The following is a 24,334-nucleotide window of genomic DNA, read 5'->3' as shown; positions in this document are numbered from 1 at the left end:
TTGAACTAACAGGGATTTTGTCAAAGAGTTGTCTAGTAATCAAAACTCTTAAGCAAAATCACTACTGTCATGCCACTATGCTGATTGCTCACATAAATGATATGAAATAACTAATTTATGCTTATAAAATTAGGTCTTCAACAAGTTTCAAGATGGTGCTTCGAAAACACATTATTGCAATAATAGTTTATAACCAGACTAATAAACCGACAACATTTATACAATATGTGAATGACAAATTTCTGAGTTTATATATTAAAGAACACAGTAATTGGGTTACGGATGGGTAGTTAACATACAGATCCGTTAGCAGTGTGAGTGCCAATATGGAAGTTTGAATATGCTCTGAGTGTCCTAGTGCCCATGTCCAGATATTTGCCTTAGTTGTTGTTTGCCAACTGAAATATGCTAGCCCCGATTGTGCTTATTCTCCTCCGTTCTCACTCCAACATTCACTGTGGCTTAAGTGCTCCTGGTATGTGACCCTGTGAAATGGTGATAGTATCTTCCAGTACCTCATTACTGCATCCAACTCCCAGCCAATATAAATATACGATTGTCCTTGTAGATGTCTCAACTCTGTAAGTTGTTACTGCTATGACACGACCTGCTACTTCTGGGTGAGGTGATCCTGTGTAGAAACTACTGTGAACATAATCGATTTCCGTCCACTTCCTTTTATCTGCTACGCATTCGGTCCTGAAATTTGATGCTAGGCAATGCGATTACACCCGACTGGAATGGGAAATGTACTCACGTAGGGAACTATACTTCTACCAAGAAATGACTGTTCTTTCCTTTAGCCATCCAAACTTAAAATTCCAATACTGACCTATACGCATTACTTTTTTGAAGGTCTTCAAACACCTGTATCCTCTCTGCCGCTGAACTCCCAATTCTTAAAGACCTTTAATGCATCAATCTGGAATCATAACTTTGAAGTGCAAATGTGAGATGCTAGGTTTGCTTCTAGTCTCACTCTTTTCCTCAAGAGGTTTTGTCCTTAGGAAATACCCAATCACATTTAAGCAACCTTTAGGATTTGTAAAATAACATATATCCATTGTGTCCAACCCAATGCAAATGCTTTTCTTTTATAACCTGGATGTGTGGAGAGATACAAACATGTTAGCAATGTGGGATAAAAGACTATTTTGTCTTTTAGTCACTTAAGTCATTTTGTCATAAAGTGACTTTAAACAATAAAGTACTTTATATTTCAACTCAATAAAATAAAGTGACTTTAACCTTAGGATTTCCCATTTAAAATCTCCTCAATTGAAACCAAAATTCCCGTGATTGGTTGGCATCCTAAATCACATGCCATTAGCCTATCCGGATGGAAAGATAGAGCAACTAGGTGCCATTATAGCTAGCGTGGAGAAGGGTACATTACATAAATTTATCTTATCCTCTATGTAATGGCTATTTGTATCCAACCTAAGTCTTCTCTTTCCTAATTTTTGGTTTGGAAGTGCTTCCTTTACAATTTTTTGAGTCTTTTCTCTTGTACATTCTTCTTAAATTTTCCATTTCTTAATACATGAATTTCTCCAATAAAAAAATTATTAAAGAGCTCTAGAATACTTTTTTCTATCCAAATGGTTAGACACATCTCACGCCACCCTTATGTGTCGACCAATGGAAGATCCCAAATAATTGCCATTTTTCCCAAACTCACGCATTGACCCAAAAGACTACCTAAATGCCTTCCAATCTGCTCAAACATTAACATGCACAACAACATAAACATTAATGACCAACCAAGAGAATTTTTGATGGAATATATATATTTTGTTTCTCTCAATAACCTTGACTAAGTCACCAAACTTTATCCAAAAATCTCATTCAATATTGCAAACTTGATATCTCTTTCACACACCCAAAACTTCGAAATCAAATTTAATATATGCACTTGTAAATCCTGTTCAAATCCATCAAGTTTGGATAAAATGGGTTTTTATCGAAGTTGTCAGTTCCGGTGTGAGTTTGATTCTGATTCTTTCTAGATGCCCGTTAGGAATCCTGTCGGAATCCATGGACACCCAAGGCTGGGGGCACCCAAAAATTGGCCACACATGCCATTTTTTGAAACTTAAAAGGATCTAATTTCAACCATAAAAAATGCAATTGGTCATTTGAAGATCATTCATTCATCTTTCAAGCTTTTTTCACCATTTTTGCTTTGTTCTATAGTTGTAGCATTTTTCTATAAATATACATGACCAATGATGAATGAACCGATTATATGTTTCAAGTTTTGAACCAATGATGAATGGACATTGAACATGTTAGATATACGAATCTATGAATATACATACATATATATACATACACACAAACTTATATATAGACACACATGTACATATACATATACATATACATACACGTGTGTGTGTGAAATAATCTATATATAGACCTGTGGTACTAGAATTGACCCAAAATATATTTTTGCCGAATCCAGGAATTTGAATCCAAAGCTAGATCCATATCGATACTAGGATTGGCAACTTAGGTATTTGTCCAATCAACCATGAACCCAGGGGTTTTTAAACCTAGGATTTTATGAACCAAAAAGTATAAGCTCTCAAAGAATTTTAAAGAAATTCATGAATTTCTTTCTTTCTGGCTTTCAATTCTTAAATATCTTATCTTTGACAGAACTATTTGATTTTCTAGTCTTTAATTCCATGTTCTTGCTCATAAAAGTGTTCCACTTTATAACTTTTCCATTGATCTAAAATTAAGTCACTTTATTACAAAAATCAAGGTTCAATTTTTATTTATGAAATATAAATAATCTTGAGAAGCGTGGGACTATTTAAATATAAATATTTAACTATTCTCTGATAAAGCCTTAGATTAGCAAACTAAAACGGACACTTTTGGCTACTTTCAAAAGGGAACATTACATTAGTCATAATGGGGATAGGGATCTCAACAAGAATAATTGTCATTAGAATCATTTTTCAATTCAAAAGGTTCAAGTTCTAGATGGTTTGTCTTAGGACAAATTATTAGAGCTAGGTTATTTGGTGGGCTATGCATGGGTCAATGGTCACGTTGAATGATCAATTCCCATGTTCCATCTGCACTAAATTAATTGTTCGAGGAGTGAATGAACACTCCAATATTTTTCATGGGCTTTGGGGAGGAGGAAGGGAATTTTTTAAATTATTATTTTGGACTCGCAAAAGATTTTTTGTTGATGTTTTGTAGCTTCAATGTGATGAATTCTATATATATATATATATATGAGATATAATATAATATTTATATATCTAAAATACTATTATTAAGGAAATGATTTGCAGTTGTTAAGGGTTGAAACCTGATTAGAGATCGTGCATGAAGAGGCACCTTTTTATGAGACATACCCATGAATGGGCATGTTTCCACCTTGTGGAGACATGTCCACTCATGGTTATGTCCATTCATATCCTTTATAGTGCAGATCCGATTTCAAGGAAAGACATCAAAATCAATATACATTCTTCCTTTTGGAGTTCGGTGACTACAATGATCAGATTCAGAATTACAAATCAATATTAAGTATTTATCAATATTGGATTGTCATTTTATAAACATTTGCAGCGATCCTCTCGAAACTAACATGGTATCAGAATCTAGTTCCTTCTATAAAGCCTAAACAACTTGAAGGTTGATCCTAGGCAAAGATCATAGAGGAGTAATTGGGACAAACTATAGAAATCCAGAGACTTCATGAGAAAAATAATATTGAGAGAATTTCAGACAAGAGCCACAGTGAAGATAGTAACCCTTCTTGGATGAAGAATCGTAGAAGAGAATAGCACCGCTCAGGAATGTTGTTATGTGGAGCCTAATCAAATTTGGAGGTTTATTTCTCCCTACTTCATTTGGCGTGATTTCCCCCTAGATTTTTCTATGGGGGTTTGGGGTCAGTGCCCCTTGCGGAGCGTTAGGGTAGAGCCCCAGGTGCGCTCACTGTTGTGGTACAAGGTGGGGTTGAGGGGCAATGCACTTGTGGGGGTTTTCAGCAGTAGCGCCCCCAAAAGCTCATCTGACTCTATTATTGTAAAAGGTGGTGGCTTATATTTTTCTGTTGGTCGGCTTATGGTAGCCTTAATTTTGTAAGCAGAAAAAAGATTGTATAAAATTATAAATGGCTTAGGGTTAGGGATCTTAAGATGTATGATGAGATTGTAGATTCCCACGATAGTATTGAGCTATAAGGGATTATAGATTGTAATCACTGGATAATAAGAATATTGGACTTGGTGTTTGGTGGATGTAGCCCAAGGATTGGGTGAACCACTTTAAATCTTTGTGTCTTGTGTTCTCTTTTGGGTGATTTATTATTTTCTAATATTGGCTATATTTGCATGTAATTGATATTTTTGTCCCTCTAATCCTAACAAGGAATGGGAATTACACGAGCGACACTACTCATTGATGGGAGATAGGAAGCAGAAAAATATAGGTGAAATGAAGTTAGAAAACTAGAAAGTCAAATAATATAATGCATATTGGCTCGTCAACTCATTAATTCATAAGAAAGGAAATAAGTATAAAGTAAAGAGCATATCAAAAGTATGGAGTATAAAGCATCCACATAGTTCGAAAATCGAAGAATGGATAACAGAAGGTAAAAGGAAGACCGAATTAAGTCACGTGCCAAAAAGCCCAAGACAAAAGGATTTGAGGGTGGAAAGGGCACCAATCCCATAAGGTAGGTGCATAAGGAAGGATCTCATACAATAGACCCATTATCGTAGGTAAGAACATATAGTAAATACCGCCATATGGATTTCACCAAGGAATGGTCTGCCACATGGATTTGGCCATGTGAGCGGTACAAACACTCCAATGCACGTAACAAATTAAGTTGAGGTAAGTGATGCTTATTGTTTGGATCCGTCCAACGCACAAAACATAATTGTTACATCCCAATTTTTTGACCTAATTTTAAATGTTCATATAGCTGTTGAGATGTCACGTGAAGTTAGTTGACAGTTGAAATTTGTTATAATCATGTGATATGGTAAGATGGTTAATCATTATAATTTCATATGAAGATGACATGCTAGTTAATCATTATGATGCTATTATATTGTTATCTTGGAATCTTAGAAAAAATGGTTATCATCATGGGAAGTGGGATGATGGTTTATGAATAATATTTTGTTATGGTAAATTGTCATTATATTGAGGAATATAATATAATTGTGGAGAATTCCCTTGTAGAACCATGTCGAAGGGGGGAAACATTGCCAGAAAGGAATTGGGCATGGAGGGGCATTGCCATCACTGAGCAAATAGGTACAAGCCCTAAACCACATGGGCTAAGGATAACGACTAGACAGGCAAGAGTGTACGTTGGACGACCATGAGCTAACTTGTTAAATCACATATCATTTAATAGTAAAAGAGATTACTAAGCATGAATTGGAAATTGATTGAGTTTGTACCTTTGTAATTGTGTTGTTGGTTGGAGCCTTCTAATGGATAATCATGTCTTATCATATTGACATCATGATACCTACATGCATACATACGTAAACCAACTTTATATATGTAAGGACATATATGCATACTTGATATTTGGCATATATGAAGGAAATACATGGTTGGGATTTACACATGTACATGTATATGCATACATACATATATAGGTATCTACAAATACCATGATGCTAAATACTAAGACAATATTATTTCTTTAACCTTAGTGGTGGTCTAATATTATTTCATGCATAGCAACCTTTCATATTCTATTTTATTTTTCCATCGAGCCTTATATTTTGAGTTGGCCATTTTTAAATTTTGGGCCGATGACTTCTTGTTTACATTTGTAACTCTCATCGCCACCTTCTTGTTATTAATGTGCATATCACTTTTCTTTATCATTCTTTCGGTTGCCAGAGAAGCGGGGGGCTCTTCCTCTCGAAATTGTCTGAGTTTACATTTGTTCTGCAAGGCACAAACCCTCGGCAACATGGATTACCATTTGTTCTTGCATTCGCTATTTCTCTAAACTATAGCCGTAGATCTTACATTTGTTTGATATGAATTCTTTCCTACTTTCTTAATTCATAAAGACACCAAGTAGAGTCATTGGAAGTGATGCTTGTTGTGCGGCCTAGTTTGATAGAACATAGCAACGAGTTGTATGAAATGACTCCAGTGGAGCACAATCCAGATCATGGTTTGCTTATCATGTTTGAATTTTTATGTGGTCTTTGATATATGCATCTAAACTTGAAGCCTTTTTTATGGCTCGGGCAGTACAAAATTTTATTTCTTGAAGCTATGATAGCGAATCGGATTGCCAATTCCAACTGATGCCCACAAGAGGGTACATCCATTAGTTTGAATAATGAATTACAACTGTATGCTGATGATTGCCACGTAGAAAATTTAATCACATAATGATACATGTTTTTGCTTAGTCAATTTGTGAAATATCCTCAAAATAAGGACCTATATTCTTTAGTCTGTGAGTTAAGGACAACAAGTAAAATAAGATGTAAGTATAGTTCGCTTCATAATACTGTGATAAGTCCGGATAGGACATAAGATTTGACTGTGATTATAAAACAGAAGGAACACATAAGCATGCACCCAAAAATTCATCCAGGAGGGCCATCTCAGCTGAGATGAAAATCATTGTATTATAGAATTATTTCCTGCATGAAAAGAAAAGAACCATTATTAGTAATAATTGTAAGCTCAAAGAAAAGAGATATTAATCATCAAGAGTCGGCTCATGGTAGTCTAATATTCAAATCCTTATGCTTAGTCAAGCGGTGGGAATGATACCCTAGTACCAGGATGCTCAGTGGTTGGTTAAGTTGTTCCATGTCTACTTTTGGGTAGGGAGGGCCTTTCTCCTTAGAGATTCTGAGGGGATAAGTTATGGTCTGAGGTTGGGTGGTTAAGCCCCTGACAATGTTTTCCCTCTCCACAAGATGTCGGATGTGCATCAGATAAAGATAAGCTATGCATTCAAACATTTGTCGGAAATAGGTATTTTTACTTTTATGATGTATATTCAAGTAGAAGGTAAGATTAATTGAGTTGCATCATCGTTACAATTATTTCTTTAGATGAAAACAACTCTTATCGTCAATATAGTTGGCAACCAGTTAGATCGATTGATCTTCTAACTGAACGTGGAATATATTTAATTGTGAGAGATAGATTTGTCAGATGGATTGTTATTTCAGTCTTTCATTTATAAGAATAATGATTATGAGCATATCTTCTAATCTTATATTATTGCCATAATTAAGCAATCAGAAGGAAATGAATTGATACAGTGGTATCTGAAGCCCTAAATGATACAGTGGTATTTGATGCCCTAAATGATCCAATGGTAATTGATGCCCTAATTGATACAGTGGTATTTGAAGCCCTAAATGATACAATGTTATTTGATGCCCTAAATGATCCAATGGTAATTGATGCCCTAATTGATACAGAGGTGTCTGAAGCCCTAAATGATACAGTGGTATATGATGCCCTAAATGATCCAATGGTAATTGATACCCCAATTGATACAATGGTATGTGATGCCCTAAATAGTATAGTGGTATTTGATAGTAATCGTCATTTGATTTTGATATAGTGGTATTTAATGGTAATCATCAATTTATCCTAAGTGATATTTGTGGACTAATCTGGGTGATTGCAAAAGCGTCCCTATAATGGTTTCTCGCTTCAAATTCCATGGTATGTAGATTTTAGTTTCCATAGTAAATTTATTGATGGTGTTTTCAGATGTTAGTTACGAGTTTTCCATTTAAGCAATTATAACTGTTAATCTCATTCACATGAATGTAACTGATTTAACTGTCTTCCTATGAAAATGAAGTAATAAATGTATTTCTTTGAATATGTTAGTTGTTAATTAAGACCTGGAAAAACTGGTTGTTACAATAATGAAAGGTTTGTCCCACCAATACATATTACCAATTATTGTGCATCTCATAAAAGGGACTGAAATACTTTACATGACACCAAGAGAATGTAAGAAAGAAATCACGTGGAATGGTCTAAGAACATAAGGCAAGGTTTATATGAAGGAAATACTTTTTTGTGGCAATATAATATCATAAAAGATCACGCTATGAATTAAATTCACCACATACTATTGATAAAAGGAATTAATTAAATAGAAAGGTTATGAAATAGAAGAGTGAAAATATGATTTTTGTGAAGATATTTATATTTATATAAAGAAGTTAAAATGAAGTCTCTATGAGAAGCCAAAGTATGAGTAATCCAAGTGTCTTATGAAGAGGAGCCATTTCTAGAGATACTACCTCTAATGGATATTAAGTGAGACAAGTATTTTCTGATTATTATATCTTGAGAACTACCTTTATTTATTGATCTCTTATCTGTGTTTTTATATGTACTATAAAGATCTATTTGCTGTTATCTTTTTGCCGTTATCTTTTCCTTTGTCTTCGAGGATGTTCTTGCAAGAAAAAGAATATTGATATCAGATTTAGAGGGAGCCTGACACTTCATTAGAGGCAATAGTGGACGAGGAGCTCTAAATATTGATATTCAGAGGGAGTCTGAAAATACACGTGTGCAACTGCATGATTTTAATGGGCCTGCTCCTTGTGTACATCATGAAGAAGTGATGACTTCCAAATGATTATCACTTGTATCATCCTACAATAGCATAATCTTCTATTATGATGGATATCTTATGATGTCTAAGAAGATCATGATAGGTTATATCTTTCATGGTGGATTAATTTCCTTAAATAGACCATGAATGTTCATATGGTAAGTATTATTGAGGATACGTGTGCACATACCTTATGAACATTTTGAGTATTTGGTGAATGCCATACCACTTGATGCTCAGGAGGCCATTACTTAGAGTACTAGGTGAATATTATGTGACTTGATGTTGAGGAGGCCATTACTTAGAGTACTTGGTGAATATATGAATCTTGACGTTCAAGAAGTCATTACTCTTGATCATAGTTCCGAGAATCATGGCAATTCAGGCAATTCACGCGATTCGACGATTCGATTCAAGCCAAACGATTTTTTGTGAATCAGTGAATAGAATCAGTGATAAAGGGTTTATGAAATAAGTTACTAAATTTCAAGGGTTTTTTAAATTTGTTGATTCATGGCCGATTTGATCCCGATTCATGGCCAATTCACGATTCGATTTGGCCTTGCCGATTTCGATCTGATTCCGATTCTTGCTACTTTGCTCTTGATATCTAATGGTGAATATCTTTTGATCAAGAATATTCTTAAACATGTCATTCTTGATATTATGCTAAGATAATATCATATCCTATGTTTACCCTCCCTAGCTAAGAGGGAGTAGGGAGTGTTGATGTTTTGCAGCTTCAGTCAGATAAATTCTACACACACACACACACACACACACACTATTATTAAGGAAATCATTTGTAGTTGTTAAGGGTCGAAACCTGATTAGAGATTGGGCATCAAGAAGCACCTTTTCATGAGACATATCCATGGACAGGCATGTTTCCACCTTGTGCACACATGTCTGCTCATGGATATGTCTATTCATATCCTTTATAATGCAGATCCGATCCCAAGGAAATACATCAAAATCAATATATGCTCTGCCCTTTGGAGTTCGGGGACTACAATAATCAGATTCAGAATTACAAATCAATATTCAGTATTTATCAATATTGAATTGTTATTTCATACACATTTGCAGTGATCCTCCCAAAACCAAATTTTTTAAAGATGTTAAGAGCTAAATTGAATACCAAATAGTTTATATTAATTTACGATGTTGGAATCTTCAAATAGCAGTGTGATTTCTTATGAGGAGATTTGTAGCCTTCACTATCATGTGGTGTCTATTATTAGCAGATTCAGTTTGAAGAGTTACTGTTAATTTTAGTTGGGATATGTCCTGAAGGTGAGTATCTTTAGAGGGAAATTGATAAAAAATAATTTTATTTTATTTATTATTGCAAGAATGGTGTGTTGGGATTTGTGTTTCCAAATTGGAGTCAACTTCATCTATTTATTTCTAGGAAATTTCACTTTTTAGGCATCCAATCTTGCTCTATCAAAACCCTGTTGAAATTGTTTCAGCACTTGTGTTCATTCATCCATTTGAGGACAAATTCCATTTGGTTGCCTGAAAGTTATCTCATTCACAGTTGCATTTGCACTTCAAAAACTTGTTTATTTTTTCTAGTATTTTCAGTGTGTTAATTGAGGTTTTTTGTGAAGGACAGAGCTCCAGCATTACAGGGATTCGTTGCAGATTTCTATAGCAGTTGTAATTGCTGTTATTTTTTATTTATAACAGCAGTTTACTGTTCATCATATTAATTTTAATCAGCTCCAACTTGGTAGTTAAGTGTGTTGTAACAAAGTTTTTTAGTGTTTTCCTTGTGATTTTGAGAAGAGAGATGATGTGGAAGCAAAACAGATCTCCATATTTTCATTGCATGTTTGACTGTACATTTTATTTCATTTGCAGAAGCTTGCTGTAATATATCAGTTCCAACATTGTGGTAAATTCCTATGAAGTGTAAGTATGATTTGATTTTTCTTGTATAGTTATGGAAAATGAACTGTGGGTGTTTTCCAGATTTTATTTTGAAGTTGAAAGTGTATAGTACACTATATTTCATCTGACATTACTGATTTATATCAGATCTGAAACTTTATTTATTTTTGAATTAACTATAGAGGGATCAAATATTGAATTAACTATAGAGGGATCAAATACAAAATAAAACAAGAGTTAACCGGGTGAGGCCAAGCCTCAGACACCAGGAGTTCACAGAGCCATAAAAAATACAAGGTATAGTTCATAGATAAAGAAAAAGTGTAATGCAGAATATAAGAGTGATCTTCAACCCAGGCAGTCCAACCCCTTGGGCCCTCCATCCAGACAATATTCTTCTTCTCCTGAATTTGCGCCAGCATGCTGATTTGATGACCAGTCGCATTTTTGTTCTTGTTGACTTCGTTAGTGAGCTTCTTCAAGGTAGCTTCAAAATTGACAAAGTTATCTATGTGGCTTCTCCAGTCAAAGCCATCCTTCAGCTCATAGACGTACATGGTGGAGTGACCAGCTTGGAGAGATCTTCTGAGCTTCTTCCTATCCAAAGTCATATTCACGTTCACCTGCGAGGAAATTTTGAAATATGTGAGTTTTCAAAAAAACTCAGTAAGGGATCTGGGAGAGTCTTGATACCTTTCTTTGTTTCTACATTTAGGATAACATGTTCCAGAAAATATTAGTATCCTTCTTAACAACATCAATATATCCAGTAATAATTTAAAAAATGGTTAGAAATATTACATCAATCTACTCTCTGGCAAAGGGCAGACCTATGAAGGGTTTGGCAAGTGCCTCAATTGTAGATCACTCAACACTGCTGAGGGATATTTAGGTTCTGGTATGTATCTTTTAAAGCATGAAATGTACCATTTAGGAGTGCCAACTGAGAAATCAATATATTTCTAGCTAATTCTTACTTTGTGGAAATGTAGGAACCCAAGTGAGTGACAACATATTAAAATTTAAATCATAGATTGTTTTATCTTGATTACACTTGCTAACTAAATGTTTCTTTTCAAGAGTAGATGAATGGACATGGATTTGGTAATACATTGGAAAGCCAAGTTATAAGACTCTTTTCTTTTGTTTCAGCAATTCTTGCTTTGCTTTTGAGTCATGACAATGCTTTATTAAGTCTTAGAAGTGTCAGTTGTTCTAACAGATAAGTAGTTTCTTCTAACATGAATATCTATGACCAGTTGGATCAGGTGATTTGTTTACTAATTTAAGTAAGATATCTCCTCCAATGTTTCTCAAATCATTGAAGGTAGGAAAGAATTCCATCATGCATTAATATTTTGTTAACAAATGAAATGCAAACTCATGCATGGTTCTGTCAAGGTTTACTCCTAGTTGCACTAATATAATGGTCTCATGTAGTTGTTTTCCTAAGTTTTATTAGCAGGTCTTTCTGAGTAAATGTAGGTGATGGTCACGGATTTAAAATTTCAGATTTCCTGCAGATTTCTAGGAGTATTAACTGGAACTTATTGTGGTGTTTCCATAGAATAATCTTGATTCCTGCCACATATCATTGAAACTTTTAATCTGTTGCTGCAAAATTTCAGCCTCCCATCCAGCAGCCCCATGCATCTTTGTAGTCACTAGTCACTCTAATTGTTGAGGGGTGAGATTCAAATTCTTGTATTTCTTCAGTGATTTCATGGGATTAATTAGCCCTAAATTGGAAACAAAATCATTTGTTCAAAATTTTAAACTATACATTACAAAATTTTAGTATTTGTTGATTGACATAATATGTCAGAACTGAGAACCAGCCCTAATCATATAATTGCATTGCACCACTTCTTCAGTTTTATTTTTGGTAAAAAACCTGAATCCTGCATTTTGATTTTGCTCATTTAATTGATTTTCTTAAGCTATACAAATGTTCTTCCTTCGGAGGCATTTTGAAATGAATGTTTTGCTGCTGATGTTTCTTGGAATCTGTTTTGGAAGATAGGTTTGATGGAAGTTCCACAAAAGTAGCTAAATTGGTTGCTGAAAATGGTTTTAAATCGGCACTTGCTATTAAAGATGGGGCAGAAGGCCCAAGAGGATGGCAGGTCAATTTTTATGCTTGTTTTATTACTATTTTTCTCTATGAAATTCATATGTATGCCACTTAACAAAGTATTTTACTGCAAAATTTAAATTCAACTGATTCGATTATTTGCAAAGTGAATGTTTCTAAAGTTGTCCCAATTGATCATAGTTGCTTTATTGCCAACTTTAATGTAGTCTTGGTATCTGCCAATGAATTATTTATGTAAAATCTCTAGCTCTATGGATATAAATGGTTTTCATATGTGCCTCCATTTCACTTTTCTTCTTCCCTCTTGGAAAATACATGTCAAGGTTTTTATGATCTAGCTGGATGCTATTGATGGTAAAAACTAATTGATTAACAAAGATGTGATGGTTTCTCTGAAATCCTGTATCAAGTAGAATATTTTGTCACCAATATAAATGTACATACTTGTTTAAATTTCCTAGAAAATCTTACAAATCTTTGTTGTTTTGTATTAGGTTTTCAGCCTGTGAGTTAAACCATGAATTGTTCTCATATCTATATATCTATATCATTTGGGTTAATCTAATATGGTCTTTGTTGATATACCGGTGCAGAATAGTGGACTCCCATGGCTGCTACCCAAAAAGGCATTCAGTGTTGATTTAAGTGGTTTCACGGAAGCATTAGGCAGTGTAATTGAAGTATGTAGTGTATCTGATTCTTTATCCTTATTTTTCTTCAGTTCATTATGATTTTTGAACTGTTTTGTCTTAAAATTTTCCAAGCTTTGGGTGGTGGGATTGATCATTATGAATATTAATTTTTCTTGGTATGTCCTCAAAGGGGTTTGTGTCAGCTTATCTGTTGTTTATCCTATCTGTAGTTTACTTTTGCACGTGTGTGATATCCCCTATCTCAGAGGTCAAATAAATTAAATGACACAATATTTAAATAATAAATACAATATCTAAATGATTAATAAATAGAAATAATATGATATAATATAATATAATAATATATTATTAGTGTAACAATAATATTTATATCTTAATAACTAAATAACAAATAAAATATATATATTTTGACCCACTATTAATAATATGTTGCTAAAACAAAATTAGCATATAATAATGATAATGTCTAAAGTAATACAATATTATATTATAAATTGACAAATAATAAAGTATACTTTGTCAAAAATAATAGAGATAAATAAATAAATATGATAATATTTTAATGTAATCATTTCATAGCCAAACTCATGATTCGAATACAAATATAAATCATCTCATCATTAACTATATAATCATTAAGTAAACCAAAATATCATGATACTAATCTGAAACATTATGTGGTCTACATAATACTCTGCCTCTGAATCGAATCGCAGATGGCTATTAAAACGTCCACGCATGCAGTAAAACAATCAATAAAGGATATCTATGTGGACGTCCAATTGCATATGGATAATCATCGCACTTGGTCAAATATAAGAGTTGATCAATATTTGCGATCAATACTTCCTGTGAGGAACCGACTAGGTAAAGATTATAATAATGGTTTAAAATAGTAGTTAACATAATCAAGAGGTGTTATTATCATATACACTCAAACAGTAAGCATCATGTTATGATTAGGTTTGAGACGTGTCTTTTGAGAAGAAATTCATCGGCGCTTTTGGAAGATATATATTTAGCATCTTAAGAAAGTAGCACAGGGGATAAGAAGAAGATTATTCAGATCTGGAATTCAATAAAATTCCCAGAGCATATTCGCGTACTCATTAGACCAAGACTTTAAGAGCTCCAACAGTCGACGAACAGTCCAGTTCCACATCATACATCATACCGAGACAAACATCATAGCAGAAACATCCTTGCCGTGGTAACACCCACAATATCAGGTCCAAGCCATCAAAGGCAGCATTCAAACGTCTGTATAACAGAAGCAATAGGAATGACATTCAAATTTCAAACAGCAATACAACAAATACGGGGTAGCTGTATTGAAAGGAAAATAAGTTATTGACTCTTCTATATCTGTTCTTTGCATCTTCAGAGATAGGAGGATTACTTAACGCTTCTCTTTATTTTATTTAAAACCTGTTCATGGAGTATTTGTCATCAGTTATTAATTGGTTGCATACATATTAAAGAAAATCAATGTCACAGCTGTAGGGAGTAATCTGTCATATTATATCTTATTCAAAATTTGAGAAGCAGGCTGACATATAGGCACGAGAAGTATTTCTGTAGAAAGTATTTTTGTGATTGAGAAGTTTGTCATTAAAGATAGCAATCCAGTAGCTATACGTGATTATAAAATAATATTGTAGAACATGTCTAATTGTCAGATCAGAGGACGGTATCAAGACTGTATACATTCAAACAATCATATCAAACACAACTGAAATTTTGTAACACTAAGTGTAAATATAGAAGATCAATACACTTGGCATATGTCTAATTGGCCAATCAAGGATAGCACCACCCCATTGATATTAGCTACATAAGAAGCATCATATATTAAAATTCATAGCAAAGTAAAGAATTGGAAGAAATTATTTCCAAATTCTTGAGATATCCTAGAGGGGACATTACAATGTGTGCCATCATTATGTGCAGATGTTAGTTTACCTCTCCCACTTTCTGGTAAAAAACATACTCCAGAAAATCCCATCACATCATAAGAGGGAGTTGTACCTCTAAAATTCAGAGGAAAACAATCCATTCAGTAAAGATTTCTCTAACTCTGGGTTGCTAGTTGCCCTCAATCTTGGGCATAAGGAGTCATTTCTAAGGTTATTTTGGGAGGACAAAATCTGCAACTAACAAATTCATGTGAAGTATGTTTCATCAGGGTGGATGAATCTGTGACAACTGACCATCCATTTTCACCCAATTAAACTCTACTAAATCTAAAGGATGACAAACATGGATGTATCCTGGACTAGAAAAAGTTTTTAAAGTAATTTCCTAGTTACCTTGAGGTATTGGTGCTAATTTAGGAGAGGGAGTTTGGGACCAAAGAAGTTATATATTAAACTCATAAAACCAAGCTACCTCTTGTCAATGCTTCTTCAAGCTTGTTGTATCATTGTTATCTATCCTTTATATCAGAATTCATATTGGATTGACAACCGCCTTTTACATTTCGAACCTTATTTAAATGATAATTGATTGATATTCAATGAGTACAAAGCAGATAAATCCTTTTTGAATAAAGATTACAATTAAAGTTTCTAAAATAGAAATAACAGACCGAAAAGAAACATTCTATATAAAACTAACTACAAAAAGGAAAATCCTGATTGAATGACCATTATAGAAACATTACATTATTAATTAACAACCACCCTTAATTGTCATCCTAATAACTACCCTACAAAAAACTTGGCATAATCTGCAGACCATTTGTCCATATATACCCTCCCTAGTGCTGCCGAACTTTTGGATATGACTAAGTTTATTCAGAGGCACTGACATCAGCTTTAGAAAACCTTCACAACTCTGGAAAATAACAATTTTGCCTAAAATCCTTAATAGCAGCAACACTCACAAAACCAGTAAACTTTAGAACATTTGTAGGAACAATGTTTGTCTTTGAAACCCAAGGTATGACATAAAACACTGCAAGAAACCATGATTTGTAAAAGAATGTCAAAGTATTCTGTACACAACGCCATGATTTGGTGAAAAAATCATCCAAAACATTTTGTTTTAAGGGAAAAACAGTAAAAAAAAAGCCACAAGTTTTCCCAAAAAAATCCTCAAGAAAACAAAAATGTATGCCAAAAAAAAACCATGACTTTTTTTGAAAAAATCGAGATAAAAACCCTTAATAGAACATTATAAGAAAAACCCAGAAAAGAAATATATGATTTTTTTGGAAATAACTAAAAAAACTCATCTTGATTTTTCGTGGAAGAAAAGAAGAAAACCCATCATGATTTTTTCGTGGAAAGAAAATCCGAAGACACGTCAAGATTTTTTGTGGAAAGAAAATCCAAAAAGGCATCAAGATTTTTTGTGGAAATAAATGAAAAAACCCATGATGATTTTTTGTGGAAAATAAAATCAGAAAACCCTCCACGAGAAAACATGGAAGCTCTCGAACACAGCAAACAAAAGCTCCAAGAAAGGTAAATTTGAGATAGAAAACCTTTGAGCTTGGTAGAAACAACTTTGAAATGCAATGAAAACCTTCAAAATCTTCAAAAGTTTGCAATTAAAGAATCCCTCATTTTTGAAACCATCATTTTTTATTTAAAAACTGAAAAAAAAAAATCTACAAATTTCTAGGATTTTACACAAATCCTTGCAAAATATTTGTTAAAAGCTTCTGCTATCTAATTCCAAGTATGAACTCCTAAAGCTAAACTGTGGCCTTTAATACTGTGAGATAATAATTGATTGATATTCAATGAGTACAAAGGAGACGAAAGCTTCTTGAACATAGATTACAAGCAAAGTTTCTATATAGAAACAAAAGACTGAAAATAAATATTCTATATAAAAACTAACTACGAAAAGGAAAGAAACATTAGATAATTACTTCAACACTTGTTCTATTGCTTTCATCAACATTTTCTTCTAATGCTAATCAACTTTTTGATGACAGGCACTCATTTGTTATTTATAGAATACCAAAAGAAGTGGAATAAAATCTTAGCATGCATTTAATACCTGATATTATTTATGTACAGGATAGATCTGGCCTTGTTCCTGTCACAGTAGGTGTGGCGGCAGCAACAGGAGTTGGTCTGGCTGCATTATCAGAGGTAGGATGCTTGTTTCCATATTCATTGTTTTTAGAATTAAAAGATTTTCATAAGGATATATTCGTTATTTCTTTGAAATTTAAGATTGCAGATGTTATTTCCACCAAATTTTGTTCTTTCATATTTTGAACTAGAACTAAAGTGAATAATATATATTTTATGCAGATAGAGACAGTACTTCAACTTTTGGGTTCAGCTGCACTGATTCAAATATTTTTGAAAAAACTTCTATTTGCAGAAGTATGTTTCGACACCTTTATATAGCTCTCCTAAGTTTCTCATTTCAGCAATCTAGTAAATAATGTCATGGAACCAACAGATCTATATCTTAAGGTTGCAATGACAATTTTCTGTTATAAAATTGATTTTGATTGTGAGCATAGGAGATGTTGGACAGATTTTGATAGACAATTTTCTAAAAGAAATTGTATCAAAGTTTTGGACCATACTGTGTTATTTTATCATAATTTATTCTCATGATCATGTTACTAGATTATGGAGTGTGATCTGAAATGTCTCCAAATTTAATAGACTGTGGAGATATCATGCTTTTCAATAGTAGATGTTATATACAAAATTGTGATGAACTTATTAACAATGCTAAGATCACTGTTCTGTGTAATCTGTACAGTGTTGTGGCTATTTTTTTCCCTCTAACCTTTTGCTTGTTATTAGGACCGGAAAGTAACTCTCCAGCAGCTTCAAGAATTCTTAGACACAAAGGTTGCACCAAAAGAGCTTGTCGATGAGCTGAAGGTCAGTTCGTTTTTTCTTTTATATTGAAATCGTTTACCAATCTTGTGCTTATTCAAGCAACAACATGAGACTTACAATCTTATTCAAGCTCCTTATGAGCAACCACACTAGAAACAACAATTGGAAGACCAAGAGTCACAACTTAGAATCCACCTTTTACAATGAGACAAATACAACCAATAGAAGACCTAGAGTCACAACTTAGAAGTCCACAAAGATGTCCCTCTAGGGATTTGAACCAGGGTCTCCACAATGAGAACTCATTGCTTCAACCAAGCTAAACCCCTTGGACTATTCGTTTTTTCTTTTAGTTCTTGGATATTTGTAAATATTGAAAGTGGTTTCTTCTACTACCTAATAAAATGGTAAGTGGAAGGTTTAAATTGTATGTCTTCATAGAAAGGCTAGAACCCTTAATAATGATTGAGGCACATGACATTCCATTTGGTTGTGCCAAAGATTGATTCAATCTAATTACATAGTGTGGGTGTGTGTGGGCAGAGACAGGCTGGCAGGGTGCAAAATGCTTCTAATGAGTCTGTCCAGATTAGTCAAACATCTGGGAAAAAATCTGCACTAGTCCATAAAGCTTTTTAAATTTTGATAGCTTGGATCGTTTAAGGAATGTGCCTGAAATGAAAACTGATCTTAGGTTTTATCTGAATGTATAAGATTCATGGCAAATACTAATATTTTTGAAAAGATTCAGGTGGGTCGCTCACTACCTTAATATACTTCCCTAGTAAAAGGTGCTTGGCTCCTTAGCTTGGGAAAACGTTCATTTTCAGGCTTTAGGTTTTGCATGGGACTTTGGATAATCCAATTGATTACCTCTTTCTTTCAGCCTATCTAACAATTCAACCATTTTGTAATTTAAACATTTTTGACTAATATACTTGGTGTTGTCCTGCATTTTGTTGTTACCATAGTAGTACAAAACTTTTTCAACTTAGTTTTGCATTTCTTTGAGTTAGTTCGTTGTTTAATTAGATAACATTGATCAACCAATCAACTCCAATTGATATAATGAATCTTTTTACTGAAGGCTTTCATCAAGTCTTTTTAGTTTTTCTGTTTGTTGAGCCTATGCTTGATTTTTGAAGCTTTCAATGTATTTTTTCTCATTCTTGAGTGTGTGTTTGTTAGCTTTTGGTCTTTTGATTTTGTTCAAATCATTGCTTTTGGTTTTCCCCTCAATTCAATCTATCTTAGGGCTCAATCGGAGTTGCAATTAAAATATATGATCATTTTACTACCCCAAAAGTGGACTGTCCTGGTGGAACTGCATAATTTAAAAAATCATGTTATATTTTAATGTTGACATTCAATTTTTGAAAAATATAACTTAAAATCACTTTATGTTATGTTTTTAAGTTACTTTATCATTTAAATTTTTCACTTAAAGTAACTATAGTGCACTTTATGTTATATTTTCATGTTGAGTTGTTTTTTTAAATTATTCACTTAAGTGACTATATTAACTGTATAGCTTGATTTAATTTTTGAGTTTTAATTCAAAACGTCTTAATAAATATTATTTTTTGAATGACATTTGCACATTATATATTAAAATATGTAGTGTAAATATTAATTATGATCCAATAAGTGATATTTCTTCAAAAATCAATTAAACATGTGCGTAATTGATCACTTAAGTTGTGCAAACATGTCTTTTAACTCATTCACATGTAAAATATGCAAATGCTCCTAGAGAATGTGGTTTTGAACTAAATGCCTTTAAACTTAAAATATGCAATGAACCTTCTAGAGCGAGCAATGCATATTCAAGTTTTTACAATGTGCAATCACCCTTCTAGAGTGCATTTTGCATTAAATGGCTTATCAATTTCATATTTTAAAAATATGCAATGCGAGTGTGTTTTGCACCTTAAGGGCATATGACATATATTTAAAATGTGTAATGACACTCTAAGAGTGCGTTTTATATTGGCAAGTCATATGACATGTTCTTAAAATGTGTAATAGCACTCCAAGAGTGTTTTTTTGACCAAATGCATATTTTAAAGCATGCAAACACTCCTCAAGAGTGTGTTTGGCATGAAAAAGGAAAAAGACATGTATTTTAAAACATTTAATCCCTCCTAGAGAATGAGTTTTGCATGTATTTCATGCATTGGCAAAGATAGAACCCGTTTTTGAAGATTCAAGGGCAAAATACTTCATGTTTTCTTCCTCGAAGAACACGTTTTCCATAAAAAATGTTTAGATCTGCCCATATAATGGCTTGAAATCATCACAAGGGGGGCCTTTTTGAGTTTTAATGCATACACATGCATTTGGGGGTCATGATTTTGTATATCCAAGACAAAAATGACTTAGGTTTTTGCATTTTTGAGCCACATTTTGGTGAAAAATGCCTAGAATCGGGGCAACTTTTATCACGTTTTGGCTCAAATAGAAGTCTTTTTGAGGTTTTGATCCATATATTTTCGATTGAAGGACATGTTTTTGCCTTTAGATTTCAAAAATGCTTCATTTCATGCCTTATATGAATCACGTTTTTGCTAAAAATGCTCAGAAATTTGGGTTTTAATCCACTTTTTTTGCATTTTGCAGTCACGTTTTTGCATTTGCGTCCATGTATATACATTTGAGGAAGACGTTTTTGCATTCACAAGTAAAAAACGAGCAATATATATGCATTTGTGAGTGACATTTTTGCTAAAACGACCCAGATTTTTGCATGAAAAGGACACGTTTTTGTTAAAAACACTCAAAAAAAGACATTTCCAGCCCATACATTTGGATCAATAGGGGTCTATTGATGTTTGATAGCTTTTGTTGGATAAACATATATATAATTATATGAGATGTATATATATATGTATGTATGTATGTGTCAGCCGACTGGATTGTCGTCGGTGTTTCTGTAACCGACGGGATGATTGTCGTCGGTGTTTCTGTAGTCGACGAGGTGATTGTCATCAGTGTTTCTGTATTCTGTAGCCGACGGGTAAATAGTTTGTAGCGGACATAATGTTTGTGGCCGACGGACTCCTTCGGGAAGGTTCGGCGGATAGTATTTATATCCCGTCTGGGATCATTGTAAATAATCATTAATCGATTCATCTGGGAAGCATAATGTAATGTTCTGGCATATGCGAATAATAATAAGAAGTTCTGCTATTCATATCTATGATCTGTGCGTTGATTTCTTTACCCAGTATGGTAAACATTTGGCGCCAAATGTTTACCGTACTGGGTAAAGAAATCAACGCACAGATAATAGATATGAATAGCAGAACTTCTTATTATTATTCGCATATGCCAGAACATTACATTATGCGCCAAATGTTTACCGTACTGGGTAAAGAAATCAACGCACAGACAATAGATATGAATAGCAGAACTTCTTATTATTATTCGCATATGCCAGAACATTACATTATGCTTCCCAGATGAATCGATTCATGATCATTTACAATGATCCCAGACGGGATATAAATACTATCCGCCGAACCTTCTCGAAGGAGTCCGTTGGCCACAAACATTATGTCCGCTACAAACTATTTACCCATCGGCTATAGAATATAGAAACACTGACGACAATCACCCCGTCAGCTATCGAAACACCGATGACAATCATCCCGTCAGCTATAGAAACACCGACGACAATCACTCCGTCGGCTATAGAAACACCGACGACAATCACTCCGTCGGCTACAGAAACACTGACGACAATCTAGTCGGCTGACAGTACGTACGTACGTACGTACGTATGTATATGACTAAATATTTTATTATATTAATTATTTGATTATCGAATAGACATGTCCCATGAAGGGACATGTCTATTCATTGCCTATTCTTAATATAAATGTAAGTGTTTGATGTATTTGGAAAACACATACCGAACAGGCAGCGCCATTACGTTAGTAGCAATCCAAACAAACTTAACATGTTATCAAAGCAAGGTTGCATATGTAATGAAAGATTGATTAATAGAATATACATTGTATAATGTGCATAAGCAGACGTGAATGCAGAAGATGGTTGTATTCAGATTGTGTTGGTCATTAGACGATAATGCAGAGATGAAGGAGATCAGACTCGAAGTACTAAAAAGAATCAGTGAATAAAACATAAGAAAAATAAAATTGTCTTCGAGCAAGCTGTTAGCATGACAGACTACCTATGTACTCGATTTTAGGGAATGTGGATAGGATGTACACGTTAGATACGATGGGATTACAAAATAGATGGGCGTGACCTTCCATTGGCATAGATTGGGCAAAGCAGAATAAATGAAGCACATAATAGTCAACACAGTGACTAACATGTAAGGAAGGAAGCAATCCACAACAAGGCACGATGGTAAGCATTGACCCCACAATAAGGAGTTGGACAATGGAGCCATGCAAAAATTTAGATTGAAAGTGGGTGACTGATCTTCTCATCTATTCCAACGGTTTTCTAGCAGATATATTGGCTCATTAAGGAAAGACAATAACAACGAATATGGAAGGTTGACATAGATTGCAGGGAGTACAGGAATAATCAAAACGCATATGAAGAGCAGACAAATCTGTAGAATCTATGGGCCACACATCATTGTGTGGTATCGATGTGACACTCACATACAAGTACAATCGATGTCAGAATAGTTGGCTGGAGATAGACCGCACTCTCTGCCACATCACCCATGGTGATATTGATCATTTAAGTATGGTGTGAATGGGCCCCACAAGCTTATGTGACTTGGATGCTCATATGCCCACCTTGGTAATTTGTTAGGTGATCGAGCATGGTTGGAATCTTTTGGATCCCTCCCACTTGCATACGCCTCCTAAAAAAATTCACATGGGAGTCAAATATGGGAATAATAAAAGATGGATGTGTGTCAGGTGTGCTACTTGACATTAACTATTTTGCCATCAACTATCCTGGAATCTTTCCTCCATTCCTTGAGAAGATTTAAAACCCGAGCCATAAGTTGGAAATGAGTTAAGAAGTCATAAGAGTTGAGAAGAAATCTTATATAGGTATCAGAGCCAACGATTCTACCAGCGTATGGAAGTGAATGCAAGTTTATACTTGAAGGAGAAGGTGAGATCACCTTGTTGGTATAATGGCAGATCTACGAGATCCAGTGATAGAACTCATGAATCTTTTAAGAGAGCTCAACAAAAACCAAATGCAAATCAACGAAACCCAAAGGCTTATGTAGGAAACATTACAAAAATTGGCCGAGGGAAAGACAACAAGAGAACCAAATGGGCATAGCGATGACTCTGTTACAGGAAAGACAAACCCTCAACCCTTTTGCTCTAAACCTTCGATACCCTTCTTCCTTCTAAGGATGGAAGCACCACGCAAAGAAAGAGAGGCCACTTTTCAAGAAATGCAAGAACAACTTTGAGAAGATTGGAGGAATGCGAATATGGAAGGTGATTTATCCTACAAAGATTATGGTGATCTAAGAATGAGATATTTAGGAGGGGGAAATCGTGGTTATTGTAATGATGATCTTGGGAGAAAGATCGGAAAAGTATACTTATCATCGTTGATGGATCTGGAGCCATCACTGCATAGGCATGGGTTCTAAAGGTAGACACCTATTTTCAGCTCAACTTGATGCCTGAAGAGGAAGCAATCAAGTTCACAATGCTCCATCTAGAAGGAGTTGTGCAAGAGTGGTGGCACCATAGATTGGTCAATCTTGGTCATGACCAAGTGACGTCTTACGTTGAATTCATTAAGAGACTCATTGAGCATTTTGATGGGAAGGATCCTGAACTAAACTTCTAAGATCTGGCACTGCTAAGGCAATTAGGTAAGGTAGACAATTACGTCACAGAGTTTCAAAGGCTATCATTGCTAGTCACATACATATCTAAGAGACGTCAAATCATGTTTTTCATGGATGGGCTGAGAGAGCCCTTGAGAGGCTAGATCAAAGAGTTCATCCCATGCACACTCAATGAAGCTATTAAGGTGTGTGACATGATTGTATCTTCCTCCAAAACCCACATAGCTATGCCAACACCTTCCCACAAGAACACAGAGAAGTAGCCAATTTAGAAAAAACCTCTGCTAGATGAAGAAACTCGGCAAGAGCTGTGGAGGAAAAAGCTTTGTTTCACGTCCAAGGAGCCATGGGGACCGGGTCACCGCTGCCTTGGGAAGGGAAAGATTCATTACATTGAGGTGTTTCTCAATGATGACAAAAGACAGGTAT

General features: G+C 34.3%; 1 protein-coding gene across 1 annotated transcript in view; it reads left to right on the top strand.

The window, feature by feature from the left end:
* LOC149559652 (rhodanese-like domain-containing protein 4, chloroplastic) overlaps positions 1-24,334 on the top strand; it is a 79,566-nt gene that overhangs the window by 20,666 nt on the left and 34,566 nt on the right. The window contains exons 2-6 of the mRNA XM_089824231.1: positions 12,549-12,651; positions 13,214-13,300; positions 17,305-17,379; positions 17,545-17,619; positions 18,055-18,135. Of these exons, the coding sequence (XP_089680357.1) occupies positions 12,549-12,651; positions 13,214-13,300; positions 17,305-17,379; positions 17,545-17,619; positions 18,055-18,135 (421 nt within the window). The remainder of the gene's footprint in view (positions 1-12,548; positions 12,652-13,213; positions 13,301-17,304; positions 17,380-17,544; positions 17,620-18,054; positions 18,136-24,334) is intronic.

The sequence above is a fragment of the Cupressus sempervirens genome, chromosome 4 (genome assembly GCF_028749045.1).
Source record: "Cupressus sempervirens isolate cs-2001-9-10 chromosome 4, ASM2874904v1, whole genome shotgun sequence".
Classification (NCBI taxonomy): domain Eukaryota; kingdom Viridiplantae; phylum Streptophyta; class Pinopsida; order Cupressales; family Cupressaceae; genus Cupressus; species Cupressus sempervirens.
This window is presented reverse-complemented; position numbering and strand designations above follow the sequence as displayed.